Source organism: Vicia villosa, unplaced genomic scaffold (genome assembly GCF_029867415.1).
Source record: "Vicia villosa cultivar HV-30 ecotype Madison, WI unplaced genomic scaffold, Vvil1.0 ctg.006067F_1_1, whole genome shotgun sequence".
NCBI classification, from domain to species: Eukaryota; Viridiplantae; Streptophyta; class Magnoliopsida; order Fabales; family Fabaceae; genus Vicia; species Vicia villosa.
Genome location: NW_026706723.1, coordinates 58887 through 70886, shown reverse-complemented (window position 1 = coordinate 70886; position 12000 = coordinate 58887). Strand labels below are relative to the sequence as shown.

At 32.1% G+C, this 12000-nt stretch overlaps 2 protein-coding genes across 2 annotated transcripts; both read left to right on the top strand.

Moving 5' to 3' along the window:
- The first annotated feature begins 259 nt into the window (after positions 1–259).
- Positions 260–1076, top strand: LOC131642911 (protein SULFUR DEFICIENCY-INDUCED 1-like). The gene is made up of 2 exons (XM_058913072.1): positions 260–454; positions 548–1076. Exons 1-2 carry the CDS (start codon positions 260–262, stop codon positions 947–949), a joined length of 597 nt encoding a protein of 198 aa, XP_058769055.1. The 3' UTR covers positions 950–1076.
- A 3129-nt stretch (positions 1077–4205) lies between these two features.
- Positions 4206–6816, top strand: LOC131642907 (laccase-17-like). Its single transcript, XM_058913070.1, has 6 exons — positions 4206–4338; positions 4463–4614; positions 4713–4957; positions 5046–5174; positions 5415–6389; positions 6491–6816. The coding sequence occupies exons 1-6, from the start codon at positions 4225–4227 to the stop codon at positions 6619–6621; spliced, it is 1746 nt and encodes a 581-aa protein (XP_058769053.1). The 5' UTR covers positions 4206–4224; the 3' UTR covers positions 6622–6816.
- Positions 6817–12000: the final 5184 nt, after the last annotated feature.

Below are 12000 nucleotides of genomic sequence, written 5' to 3'. Positions count from 1 at the left end.
CTGAGTTAAATTAATACGTGTCAGATTGATTTACACAACACAAAATGGTCTGATACAAATAATAATTTTAGAGTAATTTAAGATGACACAGATACAGAACACAGACATTAATAGTCTGACAAAAATAATAAATTTAGTTAATATGTCACAGTAATTTATCAGAGCACAGACACAAGATCTTGATGGTCTGACACAACTAACCATTTTTAGTGTCAATTATTAATAAAGATTAATTTGATTAATCAAACATGTGTATGATATGAATGAATCTAATATAGTTCTTGAGGAAATTAAACAGAAATGTGGAAGAGTAGAGGAGCAAGTTGATTTATTGAAAAAAAAACTAAGACTTATCTATCAAGGAGAGGCTTTTAACGGAAGAACTACCAAGAGAGCTCGCTCTCATGGCAAAAAGTTCCAAATTTCAATCAAGCAAGAAACTGCAAGATTATTGGTACTTAAATCTTTCACTTTTTATCTAACATTCCAATATTTTCTTTTTGCTTAGGTTATTGCTACTCAAATTAATCGATTATCGATGATATAGGGAAACTTGGGCTGGGCCTACATGCAAAAGACAAACTACAAGATGGCTGAAGTAATTTTCAAGAAAGCCCAAATGATAGATGCTGATGCCAACAAGGCTTTAAACTTGGCCTTATGCTTAATGAGGCAATCTCGTTATGAAGAAGCCTATTCAGTTCTTGAACAAGTTTTGCAAGGAAAGCTTCAAGGATCAGATGAAATCAAGTCTCAAAATAGAGCTGAGGAATTGCTCATAGAATTGAATGCAAACATACCACAACCTAAGTTTATGGATGATTTAGGACTTGATGATGATCTTGTGAAGGGAATTGATGGATTGCTTAATGTATGGAGTCCAATTAGGTCAAGAAGACTTCCTGTCTTTGAGGAAATATCTTCCTTTAGGGATCAATTGGCATGTTAATATGTTTTTAATTTCTTCTGCTGTAGTATATATTGTATTAAGTCTAGGGTTTTCTGTTTAATTTTCTGTTTTTCCTTTGCTCTTTTTCTCAATAAAATGGTGTGGAGAAATATATAATAAGGTTTGCTTGTAATTGGAAATTCTATTAATAAATGATGTTCTAATTATGTGATGGTAAAATCTCTAGTAAGGTTTGAGAAATGTTAATATTTTATTTAATTTTAACTCGTCATTTTTTAAAATATTAAAAGCTTACTCTATGTTTGTTGGATATTGGGAGAAAAAAATATTTTTAACTTACTAAAAAAATTTAAATTTAAAAAGTATTTATATATAACAACTTAGACTAAATATTTTACTACATAATGTGTCCATCGTTTTTTTTCGAACAAAGTAAATCACGAGTTACTAAACTATGACCAGCGGCATAGGCCTACGCGATTTAAATTTGTTGAAAATTTACAGTATATTTATATAATTATTAATTTTTAAATTGATCAGATAATAGATAACTTAGATAGAGTACAAAAGTTTGCAATTGAATATCAAAATAATCATTAAATAAATAATATAAAAAGAAAGTAATTGTTAGATATAAACATCATTATATATATATATATATATATATATATATATATATATATATATATATATATATATATATATATATATATATGATGGCGTATCATATGAGAATGAATATATACATATATATATATATATATATATGATGGCGTATCATATGAGAATGAAATATTCATATGAGAATGTGAGAATGAATCTGAATCATTGAATTTTAAAATAAATGGTGGAGATTATGGGTGAATCTTTTTTTTCTCTCCTACATTTTGAAATAAATGATGTAGGAAAGAGAAAAAAAAACACCATTAATTTTAAAATTCAATGGTTCAGATTCATTCTAATATAAATATGGCATTCTCATATGATATGTCCTATATATATATATATATATATATATATATATATATATATATATATATATATATATATATATATATATATATATATATATATATATATATATATATATATATATATATATATATATATATATATAATCACAATTTTTTATATTAACCTTAATGTTTTTTTTCTCGTGTTCATTGTTTTATTTTTCTAATGCTTCTAATGATGATTTCTTTATTAGAATTATGTTAAGTGTTTCTTTAAAATTGTATTAGTGGTGATTGTAGAATTTACTTTTATTATAATATACAAGTTATATGGAAAATTATAAAAAACAATTTTTTATTATATATTTATAATTATTATTTATATATAGCAAGTAATGAGGTTATTAAATAATTAATAAAAATATTGTTAATAATCATTAAAGTATTGAAATTATGATATATATATATATATATATATATATATATATATATATATATATATATATATATATATATATATATATATATATATTAAAAATTAAGATTATAAATTATTTTAAATATATCATTTTTTTACAACCACAAGCTTAACTCATATCATTAATATAAAATTATTTAATATAAAGAGGAACACATGAATTACACCTAGTTTAGGAATTGACCGCTTTAACTAAGGCGTCAGCAACCCTATAGACAAAATAATAAAACTAAACTCAAAAATGCTATTGGATCAAATAGCTTGAGTCACTTTTTAGGAGTCACTTTCGAAAGGTAATAATTTCCAATTTCTTATTTTTATTGTTTTATTTTTCTAAAGCTTAGAATGGTAGTTTTTTATTGAGTTATGTCAAGTTTATCCTTAAAAATGTATTATTGATGATTGGAGAGTTAGTTTTATTATAATATGAGCATGAGCATGAATATGGTTAAGAATTTTATGATTAGGATTTGGAATTTTGTCCTTAAATATTTATTATTCTCTCTCCTTTCAATTATATAAATTTATCTTTCACATGGCATTAATGAAGGATAATTTTGTAAAAACTTTCATAATTTCTCATTTTCATACAACAATTATTATTTTTCTTAATCTGTGTGAAAAGTCTAAAACGACTTATAATAAAAAAACGGAGGGAGTATAATTTTATTTCTTTTAAGCGTGTCATTATATTGTGTAATTATGTCCTTGATCTCATAGTATTAAGTTTGCAATAGATTTTTAAAATATTCATTTTATTAATTTATGAACATATAATTATGTGACTTATCCATAAAATTTAGCTTTATACTATTAATTTAATTAATAAATAGTTCGACCGTAGATTTAACTGATTGAACTAAATGAACCTTTAACGGACCGTAGGTTTATGTAATGGGTTTTTAAAACACTCATTTTAAAATATTAGGAAAAAAGAAATATGAGAGATTTGAAATTTTAATCAAGAAAGAGAATGAGTGTATGTAATATTTAATTGTGATTTAATTAGAGAAAGTTGGAAAATAAATGTCAAACATGTTGTAACAAAAGATGAGAATGAAAATAAATAAACATTCTTTAATTCAATATTATTTTTTTAATGTAAATAATTTTGTAGTGAAAAGATAATTTAAGGAATTTATGCAATTGATTTGATTTTTAATACATAGATAGTTGATACTAAACCCATATTTTTAAATAGGGATGTTCATTATTAAAATATGTTAATCCAAATATATTTAACTAAAGAGATGTCAACCCATCACCTAACTAGCACACCATCTAAGCAAACTAACTAGGGTATCTCTGTTAAGACATTTCCCTGTTTTTGGTTTTATAATAATCCATGCACACGTGACCACTTACCCTTGTAATATTTCTATCATTCTGTCTACTTAGATAAAATAGATTTCAGATTTGGTGTACATTTCATGCAAAACTATTCTTGTTTCTTTTTATGGCAATATAAAACATGACATTAGTATCTAGCTTCTCAAGTGAAATATATGATATAACTCTCTTACTTTGGAAACAAGAACATGTTGAGAGTGATATCTGACCAATGCAATCTCAAACAAATCAACTATGTGAATGGAAATTTATCATAGATATAATAATCAGAACAATATAATTTGATAATAAATTTTGACTTGGACAAGAAGGAGATGAAACAAAATTGAATGTCTTTGACACCACTCTAAAGTTGTTCTAACTACTATTCTCCTTCAAAGACAACAATGTTGAGTTCAACTAGCTTCTCTATCAATCACACAACATTTTTTATCTTCTAATCAAACAACCATATACTTTCACTTCTCTATATATAGACCAGAATTTGTGTCTCATTTCATCAACATAATTTCATCATACATTCAGAGAGAAACATGGCTGTTTCCCTTTTTTCATCACTTAAATTCCCATTGCTCTCTTTATCATTGATCATTTTTTGTACATTTGAGCTTGCATTGGCAGGAAAAACCAGACACTACCATTTTGATGTACTTCCACTTCCTTAAAACACTTACTATGCACCACCCCTATTAATTGTACATTGTTTTGTGTTTTTAGTTTCTTTTCCTTTCTTTTAGTGTTCATGTAACAAAATTGAGGTCGCTGATGCAGATAATGTACCAAAATGTGACAAGACTGTGCCACAGCAAGAGCATGGTGACAGTGAATGGTCAATTTCCAGGACCTCGCATTGTAGCTAGAGAAGGTGACAATCTTTTAATCAAAGTGGTTAATCATGTGCAGAATAACATCTCCATTCACTGGTAAACAGAATTCTATTTACAAAACAAAATTGCTACAAAGTGGTGGGTAGTTTGAGAATAAAACTAATGTGTAAAAACCTTTGCTATTTTTGAAATAGGCATGGCATCAGACAACTTCAAACAGGATGGGCTGATGGACCAGCATATGTGACCCAATGCCCCATTCAAACAGGTCAAAGCTATGTTTATAATTACACAATCAAAGGCCAAAGAGGCACACTCTTTTGGCATGCCCATATATCTTGGTTAAGATCAACTGTCTATGGTCCACTCATCATTCTTCCCAAGAAAAATGTTCCATATCCTTTTGTGAAACCCCACAAGGAAGTTCCTATCATATTTGGTAACGAAATTACCAACAGGAATAACCTCTAGCTCTATTGATTTTTAAATTTGCATAAGCTAATTATACTCTTGAATTTTGGTTTTAGGGGAATGGTTTAATGCAGATACTGAGGCCATCATAGCACAAGCCCTGCAAACTGGGGGAGGACCAAATGTTTCGGAAGCCTACACAATTAATGGACTTCCAGGCCCATTGTATAACTGCTCTAAAAAAGGTATCAAGTGCTAATAAATATATTTTCTAGGGATAATCCCCAGATACTAAATTTGAATATGAAGCCATATACATAACTACATAATAATCCACTTTATCACAATAGCGAATACGAAAAAGAGGCACTCGCCAAATGAACATTCACAAGTTTAGGCACCAATTTCTTCAAAGCATTAAGAGTTCTTTATATGATGGTATTAGAAATATGGTTGAAATCCTTATAAAAATTAATCTGTGACAGATACATTCAAGTTGAAGGTGAAGCTTGGAAACACTTACCTCCTCCGTTTGATCAACGCTGCACTAAATGATGAGTTGTTCTTCAGCATTGCAAATCACACCCTCACAGTTGTTGAAGCAGATGCTGTTTATGTAAAACCTTTTGAGACTAACACAATCCTTATTGCACCTGGCCAAACCACTAATGTTCTTCTCAAGACCAAGTCTCAATATCCCAATGCGGCATTCTTAATGACTGCTAGACCATATGCCACTGGCCTTGGAACTTTTGACAACACAACTGTTGCAGGTATCTTGGAATATGAATCTCCATCTAATAATCATCTCAAGCCAGCTGCTTCACTAAAAAAGCTTCCATTGTTTAAACCTACTCTGCCAGCACTTAATGATACTTCTTTTGCAACAAAGTTCACAACCAAACTCCGTAGCCTAGCTAGTGCGCAGTTTCCAGCCAACGTTCCCCAAAAAGTTGATAAGAACTTTTTCTTCACGGTAGGCCTCGGTACAAATCCCTGCCAGCACAATCAAACTTGTCAGGGACCGAATGGAACAATGTTTGCCGCATCAGTGAACAATGTATCTTTCACACTCCCAGCCACTGCACTTCTTCAATCCCACTTCTCTGGGCAATCCAAAGGGGTCTATGCCCCTTATTTCCCAGTTAGTCCCTTGCATCCATTCAACTATACTGGAAACCCACCAAACAACACAATGGTGAGCAATGGAACGAAGGTTGTGGTTCTTCCTTTCAACACAAGTGTGGAGCTTGTGATGCAGGACACTAGCATTCTTGGTGCAGAAAGTCACCCTCTCCATTTGCATGGATTTAACTTCTTTGTTGTTGGACAAGGATTCGGTAACTATGACCCAAGTAAGGACCCATCAAACTTCAATCTTGTTGATCCTGTTGAAAGAAACACAGTTGGCATTCCATCTGGTGGATGGGTTGCTATCAGATTCCTAGCCGATAATCCAGGTTTTTTCATAGTTTATTCATAGAATTAAAAGTTATATTGGTTCATATTCATAGATTACAAAAAGAAAGAATGCAATTACATATCTTTATTTGAACTTCAGGGGTATGGTTCATGCATTGTCACTTGGAAGTCCATACAAGTTGGGGTCTTAGGATGGCATGGATTGTGTTGGATGGAAAACTCCCAAATCAGAAGCTGCTTCCACCACCAACTGATCTACCCAACTGTTAACTTCAACCTAAAATTGATTTATTTTGATATAACATGTTGGCCCTTTTTGTTATTCAACACTGGGCAGTTGTTTTTCATTAATTTCTTCGGTTTCTTTTCTGTAATGGTTTTAGAGCCTTAACTATACAATTGTATTCCGTTCGTTTGAGTGATAAAATAATGTTGTTTTTGTATATGTTATAAGTTGTTTTCATAAGATACCTTGAAAAAGTTATGAAAATAAGTTGGAAAAAAGCTTGTTAAAAATGTTATAAGTAAATTTTCATAACTTACCCCAATCAATCTCACTAGATAAGATGAGATGAACTAATCTATACATACATTCAATGTTGATCGGAATTTGTTTCCGTTGGAAAAAACAAAATACGGAAGTGTGTGAATATTATTGATGGATGGATAGTAAAATACCTAAAATGTTCTTCTTCTCGATCCACCTTTGTATTTGTATGCTTCCTTCCTTTCAGACCTGAAACAAACAGATGGTAAAAATGAAAATGTCAGTCAAACTCAATCAAACTGCTAAGCATATGCAAAGTCCTGTTTGTTGCCAAAATTAATTTCCACCATTTTGATTAATATCTCATCTCAAAACCTAAATGGAGCGGAATTTTGAATAGTTTTTTCACCCCTTTGTCTCAGTTACCTACAGTGCACTCGCGCCAATACCGCATGGTTTAATCATCTTCGTCTCATGAAGAACGTACCAGCGTTGTTGTCTTCTTCTTTTTCGATTCCTCATCTGCAAAAACACCGATTATCGTTTTGTTTCATCACAGTGTTATGCGTCTGTATGTAGTGTGGTTTGTTGGCGCCAAATTCAGAGAAAGCAAACGGTGAACTGCGCACGGTTTTCTCTATTTTAGCCGCAGACAAAAGAAGGGGTTTTAGTCATTTTGCTATTATTATTAGGGGTGGCAATAGGGGCCGTCCGCCCCGCCCCGCTTTAAGTCCGGAAAAAAAAGACGGGCAAACCCCTCCAAATTGAAATGGCCTAAAAATCAAGTTCGTCCTGTCAAGATGGCGGACTGCGGATTTGCATGCGTATTTTTTTATAATTTTTTTTTTTATATTTTTTAATAGATTATTAGACTTTATTTAACTTTTAATTAAATTTTTCACTTATTTTTTAAAATAATTTTTTATAAAGCATCTTTTAAACAAATTTTACTTAAAAAAAATATTGCATATTCATAAATAAACGTATAAATTAAATCATCAGAAATTTGAATTAATAGTATTAACTAAATAAAAGGCGGACTTAAGGCAGAATAGGCTGAACGAATAGGCGAGGCGGGCATTGACGGACGGTGGATTTTGACGAGACGGACTTTGGTAGACGGTGGACCCAAAATTCCAACTCAATCTGTCATTTTATGACGGATGCGTGGGTCGGCCCGGCGAACCATGACCCGTTTTGCACCCTAAATTTATTATATTTTGGTTTTTGATGTTGTTATGCTTTATTTTATGAGTAGTTGTTTATATAATTAGATAATTATTAGTTTTTAAATACAATAATGGGAAAGTAAAAATAAATATTTGAGGATACCGTTAGATTTGGATCAAATAGTTGACAATGAGCGAAAGTCTTCGTCGCCTCGACGTGACCAGAAACGTGTTGAGTGGGAGCAGGTTACCACATGAACATGCATATTAAATATTTTTCTTATAATCAAAATGTTTTGTAGTGTAACTTCTCCACGGGGCTCTATGCCTCTAGGATAAGAATGATATCTTTTAGAATATTTACCAGTTGTTGTAGGATCGAGATCGGATTTAGGTCGTTGAATGTTTTTCAGTGCTCTCCTGTCTTTTGAGGATTGTGGGGTTCCCCACTATCTATATATCCAAAGGAAAAAACTAATTTTTCTTTTGGTCTTCCTTGTTCACCAAGCGCTTGCTCATCTTTTTCACCATTGTTGTTCTTGAGCCATTTATTATCATTTTCTTTTCTCCTCATATTTTCTTCCTTATTCTAACGTCTTTCTTAGACTTGTGGTGATTCGATCTCTTTACACTTTAGACATGGGATCGTGTTCAACTTCCTACGAAAAAAATGGTCATCGTGGTAAGTGGGTGTTCAAGAGAAAACCAGCAGTAACAGAAAAAGAAGGAGAAAAGTTTTAGGTTGATCTTGTAGCAAAGGGGTACTCACAACAGAAGAGGATTTATTATGATGAGATTTTCTCTCTGGTCATCAAACATACTTCTATCAGTGATGTGTTAGCCCTAGTAGCTAGCAGAGACATGCATTTAGATCAGATGCATGTGAAGACAACATTTATTCATGGTAATATAGATGAGCACATTTGCGTGGAGCAGCCATAGGGGCCCAGTGACCCTGACCAACATAGACTGGTTTGTAAATTGAAGAGGTCTTTGTATAGTTTAAAGTAACTCCAAGAAAATGGTACAAGCCTTTTGATTATACATGCTTAAGATTGACTACAGAAGGTGATTATTGTGTTTATGTTATGAGCCTTGTTGATGACACTTTTATTTTCTTATTATTGTATGTTGATAATATGTCAATTGTTACTAATCATTTGCATGATGTAAATTAATAGAAAATCATATTGGGAAAGGATTTTTACATGAAAGACATAAGTGCTTCTAAGAATATTTTAGGTATAGAAATTAACAAGGATAAGAGTGCTAGAAAATTATGTCTCACTTAGAAAAAATATGTTAAAAAGGTGCTAGACATTTGACACGAGTAATTCGAAGGTTGTAAGTGCTCCATTGGTGAATCATTTTAAGCTCTCATTGAATTAGTGTCCAAAGATAGATGCATAAGTTAAGTATATGTTTCATGTATGATATGGTTTGCACTAAATCACATTTGTCACAAGCTGTAAGTTAAGTTTGTAAGTTTATGTTCAAACTAGGAAAACTTCAGTGGAAAGCAGTCAAGTGGATTTTTTAGGTACTTGACAATACTATGAGTTATGGTATCTGAAGGATAGAAAAACACTTAGAAAGGGGGGGTTTGAATAAGTGTAGCTTTAAAAACTTGACAGATAAAAATAAATTGCACAGTTATTTTTATCCTGGTTCGTTGTTAACTAAACTACTCCAGTCCACCCCCGCAGAGATGATTTACCTCAACTGAGGATTTAATCCACTAATCGCACGGATTACAATGGTTCTCCACTTAGTCAGCAACTAAGTCTTCCAGAGTCTTCTGATCACACACTGATCACTCCAGGAACAACTGCTTAGATACCCTCTAAGACTTTTCTAGAGTATTCTGATCCACACGATCACTCTAGTTCCTTACAACTTAATGTAATCAATTCTAAGAGTATTACAATTGCTTCTTAAAAGCTATAATCATAAACTGTGATATTTCTCTTAATCGTTTAAGCTTAATCTCACTAATATATTACAACAGCAATGTAGTGAGCTTTGATGAAGATGAAGATTCTGAGCTTTGATTTGAACAGCGTTTCAGCAAGTTGATATTCACAGAATAGATGTAGAATTTGTTAACCTTGCTTCTCATCAGAACTTCATATTTATAGGCGTTGGAGAAGATGACCGTTGAGTGCATTTAATGCTTTGCGTGTTCCGTACAGCATCGCATTTAATGTTATACGCTTTTGTCAACTACCTCGAGCCTTGTTCACGCTGTGTCTACTGACGTAGCCTTTAGTAGCTTTTAACGTTCCTTTTGTCAGTCAGCGTAGCTTGCCACTTGTACTTCCTTCTGATCTGATGTTTGTGAATACAACGTTTGAATATCATCAGAGTCAAACAGCTTGGTGCAGAGCATCTTCTGATCTTCTGACCTTGAAGTGCTTCTGAGCGTGATACCATCAGAACTTCAGTGCTTCTGTTCTCTTGTTCTTCTGATGCTTCCATAGACCCATGTTCTGATTCTGCTTCGACCATCTTCTGATGTCTTGCCAGACCATGTTCTGATGTTGCATGCTGAACCCTTTGAGACAAAGCTTCTGAGCGCTGAATTATGCATACTCTTTATATATTTCCTGAAAAGGAAATTGCATTGGATTAGAGTACCATATTATCTTAAGCAAAATTCATATTATTGTTATCATCAAAACTAAGATAATTGATCAGAACAAATCTTGTTCTAACAATCTCCCCCTTTTTGATGATGACAAAAACATATATAAATGATATGAATTTGCGATCAGAAAGAGCAGACGGCAAAAGACAAATTACACAGCTATAGCATAAGCATATGAATATGTCTCCCCCTGAGATTAACAATCTCCCCCTGAGATAAATAATCTCCCCCTGAAATAAATACTCGAAGAACTTTAATAAAAGACTTCCCTGATTATTTCGGTAGAGACGATCATATAAGCTTCTGTCTTTAGAGAATTCATAGCTTCTGACTTCTGCTTCCATTGGACAGCTTCAGAACTAGAATTTCTTTAGATCCCTAGAACACTCACAGCTTCTGATTCCTGCTTCCATCTAGGACAGCTTCAGAACTTGAATTTCTTTAATCTTCTGAACATTCACAGCTTCTGATTTCTGCTTCCATTCAGGACAGCTTCAGAACTTGAATTTCTTTGATCTTCAGAACATTCACAGCTTCTGATTTCTGCTTCCATTTAGGACAGCTTCAAAACTTGAGTTTTCTGGATCTTTAGAACATTCACAGCTTCTGATTTCTGCTTCCCTCGGATAGCTTCAGAGCTTGAATTTCTACCAACCTCACTTCATGCTAGATTTGTATCAGAACATTGTTGAATGTACCAGAGCATCATCAGAGCATCTCTACATCCTGAAATGTTACAGAACAAAAACTAAACGACAAAAGTCAGCATGAACGAGTCAGAACATAAAATGTATATTAGAACACATGATATGTATCAGAGCCATATAGGCTAAAATGATGTATCAGAGCAAATAGAATTTTGTCAGAACAAATAGACAAATATGGATCAAATTCTATTATCAGTGCTTCTGATTCATTCTTCTTTCTTGCTTCTAATTTCTGAAGCTTGACAGCACTCGGCTTGCTTCAGTTTCCATGAGCTTATTCTTTTTACAGAATAACCCTTCTTATGGTTTTGCTTCTAGTGTTTGCTTTGAAGATTTTCTTCACTTCTTTATACCTGCAAAACACTTAAACCATATAGAACTTGCAGTTCTTGTTAGTAAATGTGTGGGAGCTTTACCCAGCAACTGATAGATTAATCAAATCATTTATCATTTATCTTCTCCCCCTTTTTGTCATAACATCAAAAAGAATATTTCAAAAGATTCAGATGAATAAAACGACAAATAAAATTACTGGAATGTAAAAACAAAGAAACTTTTCATTGATAATCAAAAGATATTACAAAAGGTTCTTATGTTTAACAAGATGAGAAACATTCCTAGCAAATACATAAAAAGTCA